The sequence below is a fragment of the Periplaneta americana genome, chromosome 17 (genome assembly GCF_040183065.1).
Source record: "Periplaneta americana isolate PAMFEO1 chromosome 17, P.americana_PAMFEO1_priV1, whole genome shotgun sequence".
Taxonomy (NCBI): domain Eukaryota; kingdom Metazoa; phylum Arthropoda; class Insecta; order Blattodea; family Blattidae; genus Periplaneta; species Periplaneta americana.
This window is the reverse complement of record NC_091133.1, coordinates 118,434,513-118,461,173: the sequence shown is the minus strand read 5'-3', so window position 1 is coordinate 118,461,173 and position 26,661 is coordinate 118,434,513. Positions and strand designations below refer to the sequence as shown.

At 34.3% G+C, this 26,661-nt stretch overlaps 1 protein-coding gene across 2 annotated transcripts in view; it reads right to left on the bottom strand.

The window, feature by feature from the left end:
• The window catches only part of LOC138692646 (palmitoyltransferase ZDHHC6), a 34,633-nt gene extending 14,175 nt beyond the window's left edge, over positions 1 to 20,458 (bottom strand). Inside the window, exons 1-3 of one of the 2 annotated variants that reach the window (XM_069815729.1) lie at positions 20,228 to 20,458; positions 7,501 to 7,682; positions 7,307 to 7,391 (exon numbers count right to left, since the gene is read on the bottom strand). In XM_069815729.1, coding sequence (XP_069671830.1) covers positions 7,307 to 7,391; positions 7,501 to 7,682; positions 20,228 to 20,282 — 322 coding nt within the window. In that variant the 5' untranslated portion in view covers positions 20,283 to 20,458. Of the gene's footprint in view, positions 1 to 7,306; positions 7,426 to 7,500; positions 7,683 to 20,227 lie in introns of those variants that run through there. The other variant, XM_069815730.1, reaches the window with a different exon arrangement.
• Between the last annotated feature and the right edge of the window lie 6,203 nt (positions 20,459 to 26,661).

The following is a 26,661-nucleotide window of genomic DNA, read 5'->3' as shown; positions in this document are numbered from 1 at the left end:
CATTCATAAAATATTTTGATATGATACCTCTTGCACAAAAGGGGAGATCTATAACTGAAACTGGATTAATATATTTAGTATTATTTGTATTTATCCTGGTAATAATGAACAGTTGACTTGTAGACATTTTATTTTTGCAGCATTAACTTCCCATGACTGTACGAGAAGATTCGAAGAGAACGACAGTTACGTAGACTTTCGGCTCCCCCCTACTACCATTAATGCACAACACAATGTCAATACGGCTGTTGCTGTCGTCTGCGATACAACGAACTTTTCTGTTGATTTTTCGAGTTCATTTTTTTCCGGTTATTATATGCATATTTAAGTTGTGTTAACTCTCGCTAGTGGTTTTATATTTTATTTTATCCGTCTTAGTATTTATTTTATTATTATTTTTGTTTTATCACAGATATTATTATTATTATTATTATTATTAATAATAATGAATTATTTTGTATTACTATCTTTGTATCATCTCCGTCACGATTATTCTATTTTTATTATTATTATTATTATTATTATTATTATTATTATTATTATTATTATTGTCACTATTATTTCTATCATCAGCATTATTATTTGATCTCTATAAAATTTATGTAGACTACTGGACTGTACCCAAGCACGAGGATATGCTCATTTCGGATATCTATTCATATGTATTCATTTTCAAATGTAAATTGTAAATAAATTTGAATTTGAATGAATATCTATTGGAGTGGCGATAAAAAAAATGTGTAAGTACTCTTGATAGAACCTCTCCACACCATTTCTTATCTCAAGACTCAAGAGTTTTGAACCTCAGCATTCTAGATGAACAATTTGCGTCTTTGTGTTAAGGACATATCTAGAAACCAGGCATAATCTCTCATTAACATTCTATTTCAGTAATGTCACTGGAATGAAATACAGAAAACTGACGAAATACAAAATAAAAACTCTAGCAAACCACTATTTTATTCCAGCTTTCGACCAGACATAATGTGAAGTGGCAAGATCCTACAGAGCAAACTACACTATTATATGAGGCATCTAGTATCAAAACCGGCCATGTCATTGAAGGCAAATTTGTCAGTATCAAGCAGAAACCAGCGTACAGGTAATTAAGTATGGACACTTCGCGTCGGTACCTTTGATGTAGCCGGACTGATTTCAATGACCTTCAAGCCAGCTAGAGCGCGAGATTCTGCTTTCTCCCTAGAGTTGGCGCTGACATCACACCAGCTAGCAGTCGGCACAGCGGAAATATAACACATATAATTAATACATCTAGGTACATTATGTACTCAAATAAAATAAATTGGATCCATAAAATAATAAATCCGTCATTAACTGTAATGTGTAGACTCTAGAGTTCCTTTATAATGATAGTTGAGATGTTGACACCAACAACAATTAAAATATATGATTTGATAGCACTGAAAATGGAAAAACAAAACTCTTATGAGAAGTAAAACCATATACCTATATACAAATATTAAACGAATTCGATACTTAATTTTATAATGTATTATATTATTTTATAATTTATTATATTTGAAATATAAAAAAAATTATTATTACAACTAGTTTGCCACTGAGAAATACGGAAAAGCTGTTAACTTGAATTTATTTGAAGCAAAGCGTTACTGGATTATGCAATAAGGTAGGCGATGTTTGGATCCTGTGTCTCAACTCTATACTCAATTATTATCTTAGCCTATGCTCGATTACACTAATCTCTAGCACTTGAAAGTGGAACTAAACGCCGGCACACAGAGAAACAAAACACAGGAAGATTCGCTCAGTGACCATTCTTCATAATCCCTATTCGCTGCAGAAACCTCCAGAGATGATTAAAAAAGTTGTTTGTTCATTGTTACACATTTAATTACCCTTCACATTTAAAATATATTTCGTAGTTTATACACGTTTTTCACTTGTTTTTAATTCTGACTTGACTGAATTTGTTGCAATTTTACTGTTTTTTTTTTATTTATACATTTTCTGAAAAAGGCTAAATCAGCCACCGGCATCCTCAGTCGACAGAGACCCATGTCTACTGATTTGAAGCTGCGCTTGGCCGTGGGTTCGATTCCTGCTTGGACTGATTACCTGTTTGGGTTTTTTCTAGTTTTTCCCCAATAGTAAGGCGAATGTCAGGTAATCTACGGCAAATCCTCGTCCTCATCTCATCATAACCAATTCCATCGACAAGGAAAAACAAGTAGATCTGTAGTTAAATTTTCCTGCAAAATACCTCAAAATTAATCATTGCATCTGAGGATAACCACGGAGAGAAAGCAGGTAAGATGAGTGTCCTCTGAGGTCGTGCCAGTCGGCTTGTTTTGGTGACTGCAATGAAAGATTCTTCGTACATAATAAATCTCGTCTCCAGATAATGAATGCAAAACTCCGGAAGTTGTGTTGTCGACAATGCAAAACTTCAGAATTTTTGTTGCCAACATCGCAAAAATGAAATATAAGAATTTCAAGAATAGGCAAATATGTTGTCTACTGACTTGGCAACATTGTTGCATAATACTGCAATATAGGATTCAAAACAAAAACGTCGTAGCAGATGACATTAAGTCACTCCTTGACTTGGCTGGTTTTGAATTCACTGGTTGAGTGACTTGGCCAATTTTGTAGCAAATTCTTGTTTCACCAGATAGAGATACACTACTACTTTCAGTTTATAATTAAAACTCATTTTCTTAAATTTTGTGATTTGGCCATCTGATACTAGATGCCTCATATGAATTATGCACGTTAATGTCAAGGAACAAAATGGGGCATTTCATCATTGTGAAATGGTGGCAAGTTCCCTCACATTTATTATAAAAGAATGAAAATAAGTTGTAAACAGACCTGATCAAATGAATATAATGTAACCAGACCTAATATAATTTAATTGGTAGTGTGCGTATGTGCATGGAAGTTTGAACTGTGCAGACAGATCTGCTTAAAGCTGGCCATTTAGCGAATTGCATGGGCAAACCATAACATGTCTGGAAGCTCCTCAATCTGCTCAGAAACGTTGGCAATATCTATGTAGACAAGCTTGTGTTCACATTTGAAAACTAGTCTACAACATGCAGACATTAAAACAGACAAAATATTTTTGAAAGGAAGAGATGGACTGTAATTAACATTTTAAGCACATAAACTTTAAAAATTTCAGTATCTGTCCTTAATGGTCACAATAAAAATGAAGGGTTCCTAAAAAGAAATGTCACCCTTCAGTCGGTTTGTTGAAGATTTAAGCTTCTCTCCTTACATGATCAGGCTTGCTCAATAGTCTTCCCCTCATCAGGTGTCAAAGGAGCGCTTACGAGCAAGTGATGGACTACTACTGACTTCTGTGTGCAATTTCTTATATGAGCGCCTATTGCCATTTCTGATCTATATATATCACATAATTGTGGCATTTTCTACAATACATATTAGTGAAACGTCCTGTAGTAGGCTTCTCTGCAAAAGCGACCCATGTACTGTTCTCTCAAAATATTGGCGGGAAGGTCACTTTAACTCATGAAACAAATAATAATTCAGCACCATTTTCTAATGTTATTTGTAACACACAGAATTACCAACCTGATAATATTTCTTGCATTAAATATATAGTATTTACATATATACATATACATGAAAGGTTATTTTATAAAATGCAATTCTTGTAGTGTTTTCTCTGTACCTGTATATAGCCTACCATGAAAGTTACAAGATTAATAGTTAATTTACCTTATGCCATTCTAGAGAGGGAGTTAAGAGTGAACATTTCTTACATTGTAACAGTAGCGGCTGGTGATCGAAATCCTCGGTGAGGCCAGATGCAACTAGTTTAAGTGCCTCCGATAGGAAATGTTTATTTATGATATTAATTATTATTGTATTATTAATATCATTATTACTGTATTATTATTATTATTAGCCTACTATTGATGAAAAATAATAATTTCACTCACCAAATAAGCTGTTATGCTGTGAGTTTCAGTGATTGTTTCAGTGGATGAAGCAACCCACATTATATGTTGAAAATCCCCTTTCTTTCTTTTCTTTTTATTTTTTTTTCCCTTAACAGCAACGAACAAGGCCAACTGAGAAGTTTATTTTACACCACATTACCACTTAATCATTTATGTTGCCCATACCAGGATGCAATAGAAACTCGCGTTTTAAGATTATCTGTCAGAAAAATTGTCAGCGATGTCGTAGGTATCTCGGTAGACTCTCGCTTTATTTAAAACTTCCTTTCTTTCAGTATTATTTCTTCTCGAAAAAGGATGCTCTAACAATGAATTAACTACACCAGCATTATTTCTCGCATTTGTTTCTGTTTATATTTTCCCGAAACACATAACAACATTGGCCCAGATTCACTAATGTACTACGAAGTACAATAGTATAACACCCTCGCTTAAGTCATAAACTAAGACATAAGGGGAGGGAATAGTGTGGGTCTCTGCCTGCCAAAGAGCTGGAATTTGTGTTATTTATGGTCTATTTAGGAAGACAAGTCACCACTGCTATTCCCACCCCACTCTACCCTTGAGGCCGGCCCATGGATGTGAGGAGTGAAACCTGACCAGGCCACGAGGCTAGACGAATTATGCCTCAGCTACAACGTTTTAAGCGCACGCTCAAAGCCCGTGAAAATACAGGAAATTCAGAAGCCAGACCCGACATGAGCGATCCTGGCCTCAGGAGCAAATTTTACTGCAAAACAGGTCTATATACATCACAAGCCAGACCCGACACGAGCGATTCTGGCCTCAGGAGCAAATTTTACTGCAAAACAGGTCTATATACATCACAAGCCAGACCCGCACGAGCGATCCTGGCCTCAGGAGCAAATTTTACTGCAAAACAGGTCTATATACATCACAAGCCAGACCCGACACGAGCGATTCTGGCCTCAGGAACAAATTTTACTGCAAAACAGGTCTGTATACATCACAAAGTTTTCAAATGCTTCTACAGTGATATATATTTCATTCAAATAACTAATACATTATATAAAAACACAAAATTTGATTTCAGTTAAGCCAAGTGACTGAGGCCCGGCCTCACTTGCCTCAGTCAATCAGCCGCCACTGCACTGCAACTCAAAAACATACACATAACTTACACATAGTGTTCCATTTATCTTGCTCATCCAAAATAATTTTTTGCTCAGGCACCAAATGAAAAATTGTTTAAGTACAACAGGGAATTAATACTAAGTGTAGGAGATAGGCTATTATCTTTCTTGTAATCTTGTTCATAATGGAAATACATGAGTAATGACTTCATTTTCTTTAAATGGCAGCATATACATTTTATTCAGTATATCATTTAACCTCTTCAAGGCCTGTTCACAAAATGTATCACAATACATCACTCCAATAAACAAAACACTGAGGGACACAAAACAATATACAAGTCATAGCATAGTACTTACTGCAAATCTGAAGTAAAATGACACTGAATTTATAGCCTTTGTTTTTAGTTACAACATTTATTGTATTTTATGTAATTTAGTTCACGAATTTACTTTTGGTCCTACTGTAATTTTCAGAGCCTAATGTAATACTTCTGAAGTCTAGTTTAGTTGCCTAAAGCTGAATTATTCCTTTCCTAAAACCACTTAATAGCCATGCAATAGAAAACGATTGTAAAGGGTCTTCCAATAAGAGTGTCCTACTTTTAACATGTAACAGCTGCCATGTTTATGAAGCTATAGCAGTCATATTTTTCCCATGGTTACAGTTGTTGTTGACAAATAATCATGGAATGTTACACCATTCCACAACATGTAGAAATCATTAAAATTTATTATTAAAAAAAAATCATCCATTTGCCAAGCATTCCGTGAAGTGTACAGTGTGTGTAAGATACCGGGCTATGATAAGGGATTATTTTGGCCTCAATTGGAAGGTATGGCTCTCAGAAACATCTCGTTTCAGCAAGATGGCGCCACGTGTCATATTGTTCACGACCTTTTGAGGGACAAGTTCAGAGGCTTCTTCATTTCATGTGGTGGTAATGTTACCTGGCACTTGAAATCATGTGTTTTAATGCTGCTGGATTACTTCTTATGGGGTTATATTAAATCACGGGTTTATGCCAACAAGCCAGAAACAGTTAATGACCCAAGGAACAATATCACGTGCGTTATTCGTGAAATTGAGCCTGGTGTATGTTTGTCTGTTATTGACAATTGGAAGACCCGTATATGCGTAACCCAACAAAGCCGTGGTGGCCATTTAACTGACGTTCTCTTCCATACGTAATGGCATTAAGTGTGCTTCAAAATATTAGTAATTAAATAAATAAACCTCTTTTGTTTACTTACTTACTGGCTTTTAAGGAACCCGGAGGTTCATTGCCACCCTCACATAAGCTCGCCATTGGTCCCTATCGTGAGCAAGATTAATCCAGTCTCTATCATAATATCCCACCGCCCTCAAATCCATTTCAATATTAGCTTCCCATCTACGTCTCGGGCTCCCTAAAGGTCTTTTTCCCTCCGGCCTCCCAACTAACACTCTATATGCATTTCTGGATTCACCCATACGTGTTACATTCCCTGCCCATCTCAAACGTCTGAATTTAATGTTCCTAATTATCACGTGAAGAATACAATGTGTGCAGTTCTGTGTTGTGTAACTTTCTCCATTCTCCTGTAACTTCATCCCTCTTAGCCCCAAATATTTTCCTAAGCACCTTATTCTCAAACACCCTCAATCTCTGTTCCTCTCTCAAAGTTAGAGTCCAAGTTTCACAACCGTAAAGAACAACCGGTAATATAACTGTTTTATAAATTCTAACTTTCAGATTTTTTGACAGCAGACTGGATGATAAAAGCTTCTCAACCGAATAATAACAGGCATTTCCCATATTTATTCTGTGTTTAATTTCCTCCCGAGTATCATTTATATTTGTTACTGTTGCTCCAAGATATTTGAACTTCTCCACCTCTTCAAAAGATAAATTTCCAATTTTTATATTTCCATTTCGTACAATATTCTCGTCACGAGACATAATCATATACTTTGTCTTTTTGGGATTTACTTCCAACCTATCTCTTTACTTGCTTCCAGTAAAATTCCCGTGTTTTCCCTAATCGTTTGTGGATTTTCTCCTAACATATTCACTTCATCCGCATAGACAAGCAGCTTATGTAACCCGTTCAATTCCAAACCCTTTTTTGTTTATACAATTTATTTCATTTTAAAAGTGTGACACTCTTATTGGAAGACCCCTTTATTAGTGAAGTGAATTGACATTAAAATATGCATGTGTAAACAGGAATATCTGCTTCACAGTGAGTGTAACTTACATTTACGACAGTGATGTGCTCGTGGGGCCTTGTAATCTTGGCATGTGTTGCAAAACTGAAGATAAACAACATCCTCTGGTTGCGCCTGGGCAATGCCATAAATGAGACAGAGAAATAAGCTGAATACACTTTATTCACACATCTCACTCAACAGCGGATTTGTTACTCAATTTTGTAAATTACTGGGTTCTTACAGGAGACCACTGTGGAGGTAAGTAGCCTGGACCTTCATAGATGGCGCTCATGAAGTTATACAATGTAAGGCCACTGAAAGCGAGGAAGATGGCGGAGTTGAGCAGGCCTCCTATAGACTCTGCAGGAGGCCACCACATGTTGCTGCAGTGGACTGTCATAAATGAGATACTCTTGATTATTGCTGGAAACAAGGTCAAAAAAGACGCACTTGAATGACAAGTTAGAAACAATCCATTACTATGCCTATTGCATAAAAGACACAAGTGACAAGTGACAAATTTACCAACATATGGATGACAAATGACGAGTCTTTTGCATAACACACTCTTACTAATTTAATAGAAGAAAAAGCACTGATTCAATATGAAAAACTTATTAGATTACCAGGAAACAATTGGCATTCATACAGTCCTCTCTGTAGATTGAAAACTCAAAAAAGTTTCATATCCACTGTTCAAGAATTAAAACAGAAAATCAATATCCTGAATTTAAAAGAAAACCTACAAATTAAACTAAACCCTTTAACTCTATTAAATATGGAATATAATCTAAATTTAACAGAAGAAATACTGAAATCAGAAGTAAATACTGAAATACTAAAACAATTGTCTTTAGAGACAATTAATATTAGATACCCTCCACAAAACTGGCTTCATTTATACACTGATGGATCCTTGATCTCCAGAGAACAAGGTGCCAGTGCAGGTGTTACGTGCTGTCTCTTCTCACTTTATAGATCTCTTGGGTATGGAACAACAAGTTTTGATGGAGAAATCATTGCAATAAGTGAAAGTCTCAGGAATCTTCTATGCCACATCAATAAATTAAAAAATGCAGTAAATTATCAGACTCCAAAGCAGCTATTCTATCAATAGTCTCTAAACACACACCTTCATCTCAAACAGCAGAAATAACTAAAATTCTCTCTCAATTAATATCACTCAATAAAAGAATTGTATTCCAATGGATACCATCCCATTGTGGAATCCTGGGAAACGAGAATGCGGATGCTTTAGCAAAGAAGGGCAGCACTGCTACTTACAGACCTGTTACTAAATCTACGTATTACTCTGTGAAAAGATTTATTAAATCTACATACTTAGACTTCAACAAACAAAATTTGATAACACAATCCCAAGGGAAAAAATGGAACTCTCTGCATCAAAATCCACAGTTAATTCCCGATTTACCACGAAAATCGTCTGTAGCTGCATTTAGATTGGCACCAGGCCATGATTGTTTGGCCAAACACCTGCATAGAATTGGAATATATCAGTCCCCTATCTGCCCATTGTGCCACTCAAACCAAGAAATGGATTCGGAACACCTCAAAATCTGTGCTTCAGTGGCTGGTCATGATAATATTGTGACAGCGACGTGAGATTCGAACTCACGACCAGCGTCCCGCAAGAAAGCAGATCGCACAGGCTCCACGGAACATTGAGTGACGTCGCGCGGTGGAGAGAAGAGAGAGGGTGTATTACGTCAACGCGACGAGGCTGGGCGTGCAGCTGCTACTTAACGCAGTGAATGTGGAACGACCTTCCCGACTATTCCAGAAATCCGTCGAAGTGGAAGACTCGCGAATTTTCGAGGCTACGTCGCTGTAGTTATAAATTACGGTCGCGAAGGAACGACAGCAGTTTCAGAGTTTTCAGTTATTCAGTCAGTGAGTAAGCCAGAGCAAGCAAGCCAGTCAAGCCAACCGGAGTTCGACTCGAGTGTGTGTCCGCATCTGCGTCAGCATCCGAAGGCCTGAGTTCGAGTGCAGTGGACCGCAGTTGGAGGGACCTGAGTTCGAGTGCAGTGGACCGCAGTTGGAGGGACCCGAGTTCGAGTAGAGTAAACTGTCTCTGAAGGTCTGTGGTTCGAGATACCGTGAACTCGAGTGACTGAGATAGAAGAACTGTGAACTGAGAACTGGTAGTTCTGATTTGTAAATAGTGCTTTGTAAATATTAGTTAAGATTAACAGTTCATTGTTGTGCGTAATAGTCCAAGTAAATTGTCATTGTCGTCGGTGGAGTGCTATAACGAATACTGTGTTGAGTGAAGATCCAATTGTTGACGAGAGCGTTTAAGGTGAATTGTAGAAAGGAATTATTGTTGTGACGAATAAATTACATTGTTGTTACTAATAAAATTCACAATATCTTTGAAAAATATTGGAGTGCAAGAGGTCAAATGACTTTATTGTCAAACGCCTGGCATTAGAAAACAACAACTAATTTATCACGACTAGCATACTGAATGGCAGCCATTTTAATAAATTCTGTTTTAAAACAATGCGAAAAAATATCATCATCATCATCATCATCATCATCATCAGTAGCTGTACAACTCGTTGCTGAGTCTTGGCTTCCTCAAGGACTCGTCTCCAGCCATCGCGATCCAAAGCTACCATCCTCCAATTTCTCACCCCAAGAGCTCTGGCATCACCATCCACTCCATCAATCCATCTTGATCTCGGCCTTCCTTTCCTTCTTGTCCCATCCGGCTGTGTTAGCATTACTCTCTTTGGGATCTCTACCTCTTCCTTCCTTATCAGGTGTCCTGCCCATCTTAGTCTGGTTAACATTATGTATTTAGAGACTTCCACATCTTCATAAAGAGAATACAATTCTTGGTTATACCTTTTCCTCCACACACCCCTGTCACACACTGGGCCATAAACTCTGTGCAATATTTTTCTTTCAAAACACTGGAGAATTTGTTCATTATTATTGTTCATAGTCCATGTTTCACAGGCATACAGTAGTACTGGTCTTATATAGCGAGACCTTCACAGATCTTGATAATATGTTACTCTTCATATGTTGAATCAGATCAAAATAACATCTATTGGCCATCTTGACCTGCTGTTTGATTTCTTGCGTAACATCATTGTTCATTTGGACTATGGACCCCAAGTAAGTGAACTGGTGTACTAATTCAAAGGTATATCCTCCTATTTTTACATCAGTTCTATTACAATAGCTATTGTCAGATGTCATGTATTTAGTTTTCTTTTCATTAACAGATAAACCCATTTTCTTGGCATTTCTTTCGAGTGCAAGGAAAGATTCTGACATTGCGGAAGAGGATCTGCCAATTATATCTATATCGTGAACATATCCATGCGAAAAAATATTCTAATACTAAAATCAAGTATTATTTAATTTTTCATTAATTACGAAAGAAGAAAGACAATCATAGCCCATGACATACAAAAGAAGAAAGACAATTATAGTCTATAACCCACACAAAATATTGCCAAAAAAGTACTAAATACTAAATCAAGTATCATTTAATTTTGCATTAATAATTATGAAAGAAGAAAGACAATCATAGTCTATAACACACACAAAATATTGCCAGAAAAGTAGTGATATAATACTAAAATCAAATATTGTTTAATTTTGCATTAACTACGAAATAATAAAGATTAGATTAAATTAAATTAAATTAAATTAAATTAAATATAAGTAAACAAACTACTCTTTTTTGGCCCTAGGGCTTATAAAAGACTTTTTAGGCCCGCAAAGGTATAATGGGTCCTTTTCACTCAATTTATGACCGGCCATGGAAAATTCGGTTCCTATTTGAAAGATTTAGGATCAAAAGTGCAGGAGAATCTCTGTGCATATGCAAAGACAATCAGACTGTTGAACATTTGATTTTTCACTGTCCAGTGTTCGAAAGAAAAAGACACTTTTTAAGATATCATATCTTGGACTGCAATTTAAATTACTACCCCTTTATCATTTACTTAGGAAAAAATGTTGTTATAAACAATTCACAGAGTTTATACACCACATCCACGCAAAACTGTAGCTATTAAGTGTATGTAAATTAATGATGATATAAAATCCTAATGCACTATCTAAAACAAGGTGTCTCTCTTTGAGACATAATAATAGTAATAACAACAATAACTATGTTTGTATTATAGATTTTACTATTGTTCAGTATTTGATGACAGGTATATAGTCTGTAACCGTAAGTAATTTTGTTTTTATTTCTTTAGTATCGCAAACCACCTATATAATAGCAGTCTTACTAATAAACCGTGTATAGTTTTTATACGAGACTTATGCAGAGTTCAGACAGAAAACGTTACTAATAAACCGTGAATAAGCTATGGACGTATAAACAGGCTATAACTATACAATGGGAATTGCTTTGCAGTAGTTATATACACGAAACCCCTTGTTTAAGCGTTGTATATAGCGAAAAAATGGCCGCCCCTTTAACAGCTGTTTGTATCGACTGCCATTTTATGATGATGTTTACCTTGTAACCACAGAAGAACAAACCAAAGATCATAGAATTATTAGAATAATATTGCTGTAGCTTGTACTCTTTGACCAAAATTTAGTGCGGTAATCGATTAGCCAGAGTTGTACTATCGATATTTAACACGCCACATTAGAGTGCTCTACCGGATCCAGTAGAGAACCTCAGGTATTCTATTACCTTTCGTAACGAAGTAATGACGAAACTATGACGTAGCTGTGTAACAGTTATACTGTTATACACGACGTATGTAGTGATTATTAGTAAGGAATTTACACACGACTTATAAACGAGCTACTCATTGTATAAGTATAAGACAGTTAAACATCTGTATATAGAGTTTTTATTAGTAAGACCGTAGGTGTTTAATTTGTAACTAAACCAATTCTGTGAATTATCTCTTTACTATTGCTTAAAATTATGTATAAAATCACAAATTTAAGTAATGCTCTTGCAATCTCTCTACACCTTCGATTATAATTTCTAATTTTATTTAATTTCGTTTTAACTGAATGTAATTATTGCATGACGTATTTAGTATTGTTTACTGTCTATTAATTAGTGTATTTATATTGTAACTATGACTCATGCCTACTACTACTTCTTTAAAATTGTGTATTATCTCTACATGATGTATTTCACATGTAACATATAACCCTAATATACCAAAGGTAAAATAGGGTTTAAATATTTGGATAACAATAAAGGTATAATGGGCTGTATTACATATACTCCACGGAGAAATTGAACAATTATGGACTAGTACGCCACAAAGTACTTAGGCCTATTTATTGACTTACAATGTAGTAAAGGGAGAAGAGTAACACCTTTCTCTTTCATGTTCCAAAAATGTGTAAAATGCAAAAGAATATGCCAGGAAACTCAAAATGAGAATGGCACAAAATAAGCAATGATGTCTAAAGGGAAGCTTGTAAAGCAAGAAGAATATGAAACGAGTTATTTGAACATAATGACTAACTTCATCTTATCAAAAAAAATGGATTATAATTAGAATCAAATGAAAACCAAATGAATTCATATATACTCAGGATGACTCTACTGAAGATGACCAGAAAACTGGACCCAAAAATATCACAAAATAATGTAGTTCTACAGCTTCTAGACTCACGACAAGGGGAAGAACAGGATGACACAAGTGGAAGATAAGTAGTGGCTGATAAATAAAGTGATAAAGCCATAAAAACTGCGATATCCACCCAGAAATGCTTCACCACAAGTCCGTGTAATGGAAAATATTCACTGCATATATTTACACGTACTTGCATATGGAAAATTTCCTCTACACCAGTCTTCTCCCCTCATTCTACTCACCCCCACGCTCACAAGATATCTTACTGTTTAACATTAGTATCTGCGACCTTGATGATTCTCGTTATCACAATGGGTAGAAGGTCCTATCACTGGTGACAAATGCTTTCACTGCTACCATAACAGAACCAAGGTTGCCAGGTCTTCAGAATGCCAATAAGGAACAGTCTCAACATTTAGCTCAAGAAAAAAAAAATTCATATTTTAACTGAATGTTGCGAACAGATTGCAATGTTGTAGCGAGAGAGGGAGGCTCGCATACAGAGACAGACCTGAGTTCGTTCTTTATTACTACAAGAAAGATTACAGTGTTAGCTGCAATGTTGCCAGACTCCTGAAACTTTCAACTCAATTTTATAATTAACTGAGCATTTAATTACAAAATGTGGGCCTAATATAGGTTTTCTATTCCTTTAAGTGTACCCTATCGCCCCTTTCAATCTGCAGGGTTATTTCACTTCTACCCTGTATATATATGAACAAGGGTAAAGAGCATTATAGTTTTCATTACTTACTTACTTACTGGCTTTTAAGGAACCCGAAGGTTCATTGCCACCCTCACATAAGCCCGCCATTGATCCCTATCCTGAGCAAGATTAATCCAGTCTCTACCATCATATCCCACCTCCCTCAAATCCATTTTAATATTATCTTCCCATCTACGTCTCGGCCTCCCCAAAGGTCTTTTTCCCTCCGGCCTCCCAACTAACACTCTATATGCATTTCTGGATTCGCCCATACGTGCTACATGCCCTGCCCATCTCAAACGTCTGGATATAATGTTCCTAATTATGTCAGGTGAAGAATACAATGCGTGCAGCTCTGCGTTGTGTAACTTTCTCCATTCTCCTGTAACTTCATACCTCTTAGCCCCAAATATTTTCCTAAGAACCTTATCCTCACAAACCCTCAATCTCTGTTCCTCTCTCAAAGTGAGAGTCCAAGTTTCACAGCCATACAGAACAACCGGTAATATAACTGTTTTATAAATTCTAACTTTCAGATTTTTTGACAGCAGACTAGATGACAAAAGCTTCTCAACCGAATAATAACATGCATTTCCCATATTTATTCTGCGTTTAATTTCCTCCCGAGTGTCATTTATATTTGTTACTGTTGCTCCAAGATATTTGAATTTTTCCACCTCTTCGAAGGATAAATCTCAAACTTTTATAGTTCCATTTCGTACAATATTCTGGTCACGAGACATAATCATATAGTTTGTCTTTTCGGGATTTACTTCCAACCCTATCTCATCACTTGCTTCAAGTATAATTTCCGCGTTTTCCCTAATCGTTTGTGGATTTTCTCCTAACATATTCACGTCATCCGCATAGACAAGAAGCTGATGTAACCCGTTCAATTCCAAACCCTCTGTGTTATCCTAACTATCCTAATGGCATATCCTAGAGCGAAGTTAAAAAGTAAAGGTGATAGTGCATCTCCCTGCTTTAGCCCATAGTGAATTGGAAAAGCATCAGATAGAAACTGGCCTATACAGACTCTGCTGTAAGTTTCACTGAGACATTTTAATTAATCGAACTAGTTTCTTGAGAATAGTTTTCATTACTATATTTAATTTTTAAATACTATTTATTTTAAAGTATACGCAAATCTATGAATAACATTCATATTTCGTTTCATTTTTGGCATTAGTTAACATTGCTGAAAATATATAAAAAGTTGGCAGCTATGACGCTGTGTCCATAAATACGGGATTTTGGCATTCTGTAGAGTACATTTAGGGTCAGAGTTTTTGGTCTTAAATATGGGACATCCCATACAATACAGGATACTTGGCAAACCTGAGTACAGCAGTCTGCAGAACACAACTGTTAAAATTCAAGTTGATTTATGAGACACAACAGTTGTTAAAAATGATCTCAAGGTATGCATTACCTTGCTACTTTTTAATTGGCATTTGAGAAGGTAATTAGAGAGGTCGAAATTGAAACCATTTACTGCAAGTCTAACTTGTAGCATATGTGAACTAGTTAGACATTATAACAAGAACTTGGATCAGCTCTGGAGGAGATCTTCGATCCCCTTGAATTAGCTGCTAAGAAAATGGAGTTAATGAAAAATAAAGATAAAATTAAATAGGCCTTATATGGACAGGATTCTATCAACTAAGACTACATTGGAGATTACAAGTTTGATGTATTCGAAGTGTTACCAATTGTAAACACAAACAATGATACCTCAGAAGAAATGAATTTATTCAGAAAATAATATAAAAATCAAACTTACTAACAATATAGAAATACAGTACAGCATCGATTATCCGAATACAGATCAACAGAAACATCGGTTAACCGAAAGCTTTCCAGTCGGCAAATTTGAATTTGCACGCACGCCATGTAGAAGTTTCGCTAATGCTGTTTGCGAGATTTACTTACTTACTTACTGGCTTTTAAGGAACCCGGAGGTTCATTGCTGCCCTCACATAAGCCCGCCATTGGTGCCTATCCTAAGCTAGATTAATCCAGTCTCTATCATCATATCCCACCTCCCTCAAATCCATTTTAATATTATCTTCCCATCTACGTCTCGGCCTCCCCAAAGGTCTTTTCCCCTCTGGCCTCCCAACTAACACTCTATATGCATTTCTGGATTCGCCCATACGTGCTACATGCCCTGCCCATCTCAAACGTCTGGATTTAATGTTCCTAATTATGTCAGGTGAAGGATATAATGCGTGCAGCTCTGTGTTGTGTAACTTTCTCCATTCTCCTGTAACTTCATCCCTCTTAGCCCCAAATATTTTCCTAAGAACCTTATTCTCAAAAACCCTCAATCTCTGTTCCTCTCTCAAAGTGAGAGTCCAAGTTTCACAGCCATACAGAACAACCGGTAATACAACTGTTTTATAAATTCTGTTTGCGAGATTTAGCAGCAAAAAAACGAGTCTCAGCTCTGAAGCAAAAAAAAAAAAGTTTGCACTTCTTTTCCTAAACTGTAGGCCTACTTTAATGGCCATTTTGAACTTGTCAAACTAGGCTAGTCAATTCCCTGTTTTATTTGTAAGACATGTGATACAAAATATATACTGTATGTACAATTTTGTGCTTAATATCAGTGTTTCTTTGTTTCATACTGCTCCTATGACACCAGTACAATTTGTTTTCGTAAATGATCGGTTATCCGAAGAATCAGTTATCCAAACACCCCTCATCCCCAATTGTTTTGGATAATCGACTCTCTACTGTATAATAATATTGTATACCTAACACTGATAAGACCAGTTCTAACAAACGAATCTGAAATCTGAATCCTAACAAAGACAGATGATAATATTAGTGTCTTTCAAATAAAAATATTGAGAACTACATATTCATTTGGGCCGGTTAATGTTAAGTGGAAAGTAGCAAATTAGGTACAACCAAAAGTTCTACAAACTGTAGAGACTGGCAGATATAATAACTTTTATAAAAACACAATGATTAAAATGGTCCAGACATGTAACAAGATCAGATTAACATCTATCAAGAAAAGAAATTCTAATGCAAGAAATGAGGGCAGAAGAGCAAAACGAAGACAGGGAAGATGAAATAACTGAAGATGGGACATGTGCCTAATTGTGACCTAATCAATTTTGATACGTTGGGAAAAATCATGACTTACTTTAACCACAATACCATATTATTTAATCGTCAAATTAATTCGCAGGTGGCTTTTTAAATTACTCTGCTTTTATTACAAAACAAAAGAATAACACAAAGTTGCGTTTTTTCTGTTCTGTAATAAAAAACAAGTGAAATGCATTTTGTGAATTCATCTGAAGATTAACTTTACTATACTTAATACGTAGTTAAAATTAAGTAATAAATGATTTTTGGTACATATGCAGAGGGTTATTAAAATATACATGAAATTTCTGACTGTTTTACAGGGACTTGAAGGGGGGGGGGGGGGAAAGACAGCCTATATGCAGAAGAAATTAATATTTATTCAGTTATTGAAATAAAAGAAGAGCCTTGTGAATTCTGACGTTTTTATAGTCCAATGCTGGCCTAAATATGTAGGAATTATTTATTTTACTCGAGCATTTGGAAATTATTCTCAATAATATCACAGTCTACTATATACAGTCACGAAGCTTGAGTTTTGAGGGTGCTAGAAACAAAAGACTGTGATGGTAGTATTTTGCATTGCCTGTAATGAGGCGATATTAGCGATCCTAGTGGTGAGCAACTACCTAATGTTTGCATATTTACTACATATTGAGCTTCGCGGACTGATAATATCCAGATTACAACAACAGGAAATATTGACCACTGCCTCCTTGAATGTCAATATCATAGGATGAATGGAAATTCCATACGTATTTTAATGACATAATGGCCCTCTGTGTATAGGAGGCAATGGTCAACATTTCCTATTGTTGCGGCCTGGATATTAAGAATAATTTCCAAACTTTAAGTTACGAGTGAAATAAATAATTCATTAACATTTAAGCCGATATAAAAAAAAAAAGAAAAAAAAAAAACGAATTCATAAGGCTCTTTTATTTCAATAAATAAAAACTCAAATATTAATTTCTTCTGTACACAGGTCTTGTCTGTCTTTTGTTTCTTGTGTAAAATGTCATGTGTATTTTTAATTGACAATCAATTACAATTGAATAGTACTACTTCATTGTTAAATGTCCAAACAATGTAAAGTAAGTGTCAAGTAAAATATTGTAGGCCAAGCTGTTTGATTTACACGTCACAACTCTTAGTATAGACTACAGATAACATGTTTTTTTTTTAGCCATAATAACGAAATTCTACCATTTTTTGCATTGAGAATTTACTACAAATTATGTTTTATTTTTGCTGGAGACAGATATAATCTTAATTTTTTTAGCCTACTGTGTAAAATGCCATCACATTGATATTACATACCAATTTCAGCCTTCTGGGTACAATAAGGCTATTTTCTGAGAAAAGTGCACCACTGTCACAAAAATAAGAAAGTGTATAAAAATGGTGTCAAAAGTTTCCATATCTTAGAATGTTAAATTCCTCAATTTTTGGTACACTTTTCTCAGAAGTGATAAAAGATACGAATGTAGAAAAAATAGAGCATATGTAACATACTTTTATGTATACAACCGGCTAAATAAATTTAAAATTCCACCGAGCTGTTGGTAAAATTTTTTTTTTCATTGATAACATTTTTTGCATTAAGAATTACTATAATATTTTTGCTGAAGATAGGGCTAAAAACTGAAAATTAAAAGAAATAAGATCATAGGCCTACTATCATTTTACACATAGGCCTATTAAACTAACTAAAATTTAATTTTTTTTGTCAAAATTCGGTGTACAGACTCCCTTGAAATGTACCGTTATGAATAATAAAACCGCCATAAAGTCCTAATTTACATAATGTGTTGCGTGTCACAGTTCCTTCTTACTTCTCCTCATTTATGGCAGTGGATTACGAAATTGCTTGTTGGGCGATATGTCTGGCTAAACAGCCTCAAGAAGATATAGATCACAATCAAGTTATTACCATTACAATTTTAAGACAGTCAGTACCATACCCTTCCACTGTCCCGAACTAACAATGCACAAACTCTTAAATGTAAGCTTAAGAAAATGGGAGTTTTGTCAGGATCCGTCTGTGCTTATCTATTTAACAAATAGCCTATTAGTAGTTTACAATATTTGTCACATTTATTTATTTAGTTTTTTAACGTTTTCGGCTTGAGTAACCCATCTTCAGAAAAAAGTTTTATGCCTATATACATGAAAGTGGTACATATGTGAATAGTACAAATAAATGAAACAGTTAAAAAATATAAGTCTCTATGGAGATGAGCGAATATACAATGATTAAAACATTACTGTACTTATTAAAAACAAGGGCTATATAAGCCATGATCAAAAGTTATTAAAAGCTATTAAATTAAATACTAAAATTAAAAACATGTGCGATGTAGTTGCGATTAAAATAGGTTGGTTCATCTGTAGTAATGTCCAGATCTGACTGGAATATGGTGAATCAATAACATGTGTACTGTGAAGACATCCCTGTAGACGCTGGAGGTAGGAAGACAAACTTTTTCTGAAGATGGCTTACTCAAGCCGAAAACGTTAAAAAACTAAATAAATAAATGTGATAAATATTGTAAACTACTAATATTTGTTAAATAGATAAGCACAGACGGATCCTGACAAAACTCCTATTGTTATTGTATCAGCTTATCGGCCCTCACCATACCTTTCAAATTTAACAAAATGGGCCAAAACTTGCATATGGTAAGCATCACTTTACATATGACAGCCATGCGACAAAGTTAGAGACGGTTTGATGAGGGGTTAATAAGTGATAGGCCAAGGTCTGTGACAGAGCCCCAAGATTTGTAACAGCCTCGAGGTCTGAAACAGACAGTTCTGAGGTATGTGACATCTCTGAGATCTGACAGGTAGCAATAATTTCATACATATCTTGTATGCCGCGATGGTGCTTACACCTATTCAAGTTTCATTAGAAAATTAATCAAGTATGACACTTTTGCCAATCATATACAGTACTATATGCAAATCTGTTATCTACATTATTCATTAATTAACGCTTAGTAGCATTCTAGTTACACCAATGGTATTCTCATGATTGTGTATTACTTTATTTGAACACGGGTAATCTCATAGGTTGGAGAAGAAGTTCTAGTCATTCAGTCTGTATAATGTAAATACATGACATAAAGGATAAAGATATGTGGAAATCTATTTCATGAATTTAAACAGATTACAATTTTGCACACTATACCAAATTCTTCGTTTAGACTCTCATTTCAGACTTCCATTTGTGGAAATTAATTCCAAAATAATAACAGATGATTACTTTCCACCAAAGCGTCTTGCCACAAAGGAAAGCCAAGTTATTTAGCTTCTAACATACAGAATGATGACCTTAATGTTTTTATAATAGCTACACCGTATTCAACAGATTATACATACAATACGTAAAAGTACTTCAATGAGATAACATGTGAAGTCGGCATATTATAGCACACTTGGCAAAAGTAATAATCGTACGATTTAATCACAAAATATACTCAAATACATATACGAAGAACAAGGTGTAACATAAAAGTGTATTCCGTAAGAAAAAAAAAAACACTTATTACCCAGAGCTGTTAGTGGACCCCAGTGGCAGAGTCTTTTTAAGGGTCCGACACACATATTCAAAGTAAGTATTATATTTTTAAGTGACAGAAATCTAGAACGAGATCATTATGAGATACTACAGACACACTACATATGAATTAACACAAACAAACACAAAACCCTATTATCCGCGTGACACTCCACATTACAACCAACAGACACAACCGGTTACAACTGACCGACTGCTGCGCCATCTAGCATCAAACTATCGCATTGACGTTTGCACTAGGTCAGTGATGCCAATTGTTATTATTATTATCTACAAAGATTGATTATGAATTGTTATAAACAGAAAGTGACTTAGGAGAGCCCGCAAATTTCTCATTTGAGGTAAAAATACGGTGAAGCTTTTCAAGAGTAACATTTTGTGCTGATTGTCGCTATTATAACGAAACCAACGGACTTGAAAAATAGCTGTATATAGTCGAGAGCGCAATATGTACTGTATATAAAATAATCTACGTAATAAATTTATAAGTAAAAAAAAAGTCCGACTTTCCCTCCTGTGGGAACTCCTGAAAGACCTAATAATATGCATATAATCCGAGATAGTCAAAATGCTTTTTCTAATAATATTCTTCCTACGTTATTACTGACTATAGCCTACCGTGATTGTAACCACTATATTCTTGAAATGGAACACCTAATAAGGACTGGTTTTGTTAGATAGTTTTGGATGTTAAATTTTTAGAATTACGTTGAAGTTATAGATTGCGGTGGAGTACCATATTGTTCGGCCACAAAAAATAAATTTTTGATCAATCACTTGGAAGAATCATAACAACGTATATAGTAACATAGTAACAATGTAAAGTAAATACAAAAATTATGTTATGAATGTTGTACGTACAGCGAACTTTGCAAGAACATTGGTGTAAAATACAATGATAGTATTGGTACCACTACAATAGAGGTATGGCACAGCACAATTATTAATCTATTAATAGATAGCTACGGACTTTTGTCACATTTAAGCAGTGCTGCACTGGTCAGTGGCCACACGTGTCGAAGAAAAGATAGCGCTTATCTATTAGTATTATCAGCAGCACGTGCTAATTTCACACTCCATTTCTCAATTTTTTGTTCGTGGCATTTTTGAGATACGTTCTTCGCCCGCTACTTGGCGGGGCCATGGATGAATATAAATTGTAAAATTCCTTTGCAGAACGAAAAGTTACATTTGTTCAGATCAAATTTCTGCACATTTAAAGAGAAAAACTAAAATTCTTTCAATTATTTATTATCATAATACACTGCTCTCTTAAATTGATTGAACATTTTGGGAATTAAATCAATGACTTACAAAAATACGCTATGAAAAAACACAGGAATTTTTCCTTAAAGGGGAATGTTCCTGTGTTCGTTCATGGTCTGGAAATTAGGTTAGGCTTAGGTTAAAGATCTCTCATGGCACATCATAATCATCCTATCATAATATCATCTGGGCAGCGTAACTCCGTCTTCCAGGCGCTCCAACTTCAGAAGTAGGTTACAAATAAGTCAGGAATGTCAAATGACAACCTGGTGTCATGGGGAGAGATGTTTTATACGAAAAAAGAAAATATTGTGATTCTAATAAAATGTTATGACCATGAAAAATGTTATAATTATAAAAAATCTTGTGATTCTAATAAAATGTTGTGATTCTAAAAAATGTCGTGATTCTAAAAAAATGTTGATTCTAATAAAATGTGGTTCTAATATAATGTTGCGATGATTATAAAAATGTTGTGATTCTAATAAAACGTTGTGATTCTAATAAAAAGTTGTGATTCTAATATAATGTTGCGATGATTATAAAAAATGTTGTGATTATAAAAAATGTTGTGATTATAAAAATGTTGTGATTCTAATATAACTTTGCGATGATTATAAAAAATGTTGTGATAGTAATAAAAAGTGATTCTAATATAATGTTGCAATGATTATTAAAAAATGTTGTGATTCTAGAAAAACTGTGATTCTAATAAACTATTATGGTCATGAAAAATTGTATGATTATAAAAAAATGTGATTCTAGTAAAATGTTGTGATTATAAAATATGTTGTGATTCTAACAAAATGTTATGATTCTAATAAAAGTTGTGATTCTAATATAATGTTGCGATGATTAATATAAAATGTTGTGATTCTAATAAAAGTTGTGATTCTAATATAATGTTGCGATAATTATTTAAAAAATGTTGTGATTCTAGTAAAATGTTGTGATTATAAAATATGTTGTGATTCTAATATAATGTTGCGATCATTAATAAAAATGTTGTGATTCTAATAACAGTTGTGATTTTAATATAATGTTGCGATAATTATAAAAAAATGTTGTGATTCTAATAAAATGTTGTGATTGTAAAAATGTTGTGATTCTAATATAACGTTGCGATGATTATAAAAAAACGTTGTGATAGTAATAAATTGTGGTTCTATTAAAATGTTGTGATTATAATATAATGTTGCAATGATTATAAAAAATGTTGTGATTCTAATAAAATGTTGTGACTAAAAAAAGTTGTGATTGTAATAAAATGTTGTGATTGTAAAAAAAATGTGATTCTAATAAAATATTATGATTATAAAAAATGTTGTGATTCTAATAAAATGTTGTGATTCTAAAGAAAAAGTTGTGATTCTAATAAAATGTTCCGATTCCAATGGAAATACTGATTCCAATAAAATTTCTGATTCAAGTAAAATACTCTGATTTTAATAAAGTATCTGATTGCAACATAATGTTTTGGTTCTAATAATATGTTCTGAATTCAATAACATTTTCAAATTCTAATAAAATGTTATGATTGTAATGAAATGCGTTTCCAGTAAACTGTTGTGATTGTAATAAAATGTATAAATAAATAAATAAATAAATAAATAAATAAATAAATAAATAAATAAATAAATAAATAAATACTTAAATAAGCAAACAAATAAATAAGCAAATAAACAGATAGATAAATAAATAAATAAATAAATAAATAAATAAATAAATAAATAAATAAATAAATAAATAAATAAATAAATAAATAAATAAATAAATAAGCGAATAAATAAATAAATAAATAAATAAATAAATAAATAAATAAATAAATAAATAAATAAATAAATAAATAAATAAATAAATAAATAAATATTTGTATTATATTATAGTTTTCCTATGACGAAACACTTTTCTGACATTCGAAGATTGAACCTCGATTCGTTTCTTGATACTCCAGCAGAATGTCTGAACTGCGGTTTAATTACCGGCATACGAGGAAAATTGTCTTCCATTTGATGGCTCACTTGACGTTCTACAAGCACACATACAGAAAAAGAAAAATATAGAACTAATATCACTATCTAAAAAAATAACACAAAATAATATTCTCGTAAACAAAATACCAGCATGTTCAGCCAAAAAAATTAATGCAAAACCACCACTTCTATATTCAACATTAAAACCTCATTGTTAATAAGTTTTATTCTCATTTTTTTTGTTTGTTTTCCAAGTTAATTATACGTAACTTCTTGCATGAATTTAATTTATTTCTTGACGAAATTTAATTTTATGTAGCAGCACAGATTTTCATGACTAAAGAGATTTTGATTTAGCAGTTTTGAGGAATTATTGGTAAAATTTGTATCGTGCGTATGAATTAATCAAATGAGATAAATGTTAGAACAATATCTAATATAGCTATATACATATTAGTGTTAGTGTCAGACAATTTCTTATCCAGTAAACTGTATCTGCTACAGACGTATTAGGTTGGTGCATACGTTTGTAGCGTTTTTGTTTGGGTGTTGGTACTCTGGTTGCTATGGGTTTATTTATCGATTGTCATTTTTTATTAGAAGTTCAATTGTTGTGCTTAAGTTTACATATTGATGTTCTCATTTTTGCAGATAGTGAGTGGAGCCGTGGACGTTAGAAAATGGGAGTACCAAGTGAAGAAAGTGGAACATTTCCGACATATTCTTTTTGAGTTCAATAGCAGCGGAAGCGCCCAGAAACATTAAATGTTTCTGGCCGCTTCCGCTGCTATTGAACAAATTTTGTGACGTGTATTAGAACAATGCTATCGGAGAGAGCACGGCAAGAAAATAGTTTTCTCGTTTTGAGGGTCGTTTTGACATTAGTGACACTCCAGGTTCAAGAAGAACTTCGGGGTTTGATGAAGACTGTTTAAACACATTAATCCACAATGAGTGTACCCGAGAACTGGCAAATGTGATGAACTGTGACCATTCCACCATCGTGCGATATTTGCATTCAATGGGCAAGGTTTAAAAAAACAGGTGTGTGGGTACCGCATGCTCTAAGCCAAAACCATAAAAATTAGCGGGTGACCATATGTGCATCTTTGCTTGCTCGTCATCGATTGGCTCGTGAACGACATCGAACATTCCTATCCAATATCGTTACTGGTGACGAGAAATAGTGTCTTCATGCTAACATAAGGAAAAGAAAGGAATTGTTAAGCCCGAACAAAAAAGCAACTCCCCGTACAAAGGCCAACGCGTATCCATAATAGTAATATACGTTACAAGAGCGGTATGTTGACGTTTTCATGTTCGAGGAAAAGATTGAAAAAGCGAAACGTAGTTGAGCTTTTTTAATTTCCGAGAACATGAAAACAAACATACCGCTCGTGTATCGTACATTATTTTGTGCAAAGATCATTTATTACATACCTGAAAGACGAATTTCTAATTAGTTGCAATGAAATCTCCAGCTTGGTTTCTGTTTAATGACGGCAACTTCGGAACACCAAAATATCTTTCTTCAACATTGTTGCTGTAAAATGTTTTCTGTGTTTACTATAATCCAGCAGGCCATGATATACGTCTGTCTTTTTTCCCCCCAGTCTATAAATGCGAACTTAAAACAAACGGTAAGGTTATGTAATGATTTATTTTTCATTTTAATATTTTAACAATGTTATTTATATAACATATTGCAGTAATAACATTGGCATCTGCGATCTCGTTGATTTTTTCACGGCTTCCTTAATGTTACTTGTATCAGGAATGCAATAAGTTTCGTGGAGTAGTAGACTTTACTTAATGTTTGCAAATATTTAAAAACAATAATTAACATTGCAATTTAGGTGAAATTGCAGTGGTAAGTTTCCAATTTATAATTATTACTATGTTAAACGTCTCTAAAAATAATATGTTAAAAGCCTAAAGCAGTAAAATGAATGTCGCGCTTAAGCGGTAAGAAGAGGGAAATTGTTATGTGTGTTACGTTGGGAATACTGAATGTGGTATTTCATACTTACCGCGTATTGGTTCTGTGCGGAAAACAAGCAAATACGCACGATCTCGCGCAAAAGATGTTATGCATCTGGTGGAACTGTGAGGGTGTGCTGTAGGCTACTACGAATTGCTTCCCCGAGGTGTAACCATCATTGTCGATATTTGACCGTTCAGAGCAAAAGTGGTGTAAGTCAAGAATGGGTAATGAGGATTGAAGTAAACATTCTGTAAAATATAGCGCAAAGTAGCAATTAATATTCACTTTATTCAAACTATTAGTAGTCAGTGGATAGCAAGAACGACATCTTAATTGCTACTTTGCTCTGTATTTTACAGAATTTTTACTTTAAACCTCATTATCCAATTTTGACTTACACTACATTTGCTCTGAACGGCTCATATCTTGCACACGCAATCCAAGAAAAACGACCAACAAGACTGCATGAAGTGATGCTATTCCACGATAACGCCCGTTCTCACTCGGCTAACCTGACACAAAACACTATACAGAAGTTGGGTTGGGGGGGGGGGGTCATTCCGCACCCACCTTATTCACCTGATCTTGCGCCCTCAGATTTTCACATTTTCCGCTCTCTATCGAACAACCTTCAAGGAACTTCCTTTCCGGATGAAAATGCGCTCCGAACATGGCTTGACGACTTCTTTAACTCAAAACCATTCGATTTCTACAGGCGTGGAATAGAAAAACTACTCCAGCGTTGGCAGATTGTTGTAAATAGTGAAGGAGAATATATTTGTGATTAATAGAGCCCGGACGTTTAGGCATTTGTAACAGTTAAAATAGGCAGGCAAAAAAGGCAATAAAAACGTAAAAAAAGGCACAAATTTTGAAAAAAAAAAAAATGCATTATAAATTTAACAAATGCATAATATATTTTAGTAATAAATTTAAATTATATCAACATAACTCATACTTTTACTTCGCAGGTGACACATGTTGACTTGTAAAAAATATATATTTTTTCGTGATTAACTGTCTTTTCGCAAACCTTACATAACAAAACTCTTTCATAGGTTGAAAACACATGGGCACCAAATTCACTAACGTATGCAATGAAGTTTACTTTTCAATGGTTTACTGAATTTAGGCATTCTAGCTAACCGATCTTATACCTTCTGTCACCGGACAATAACTAAC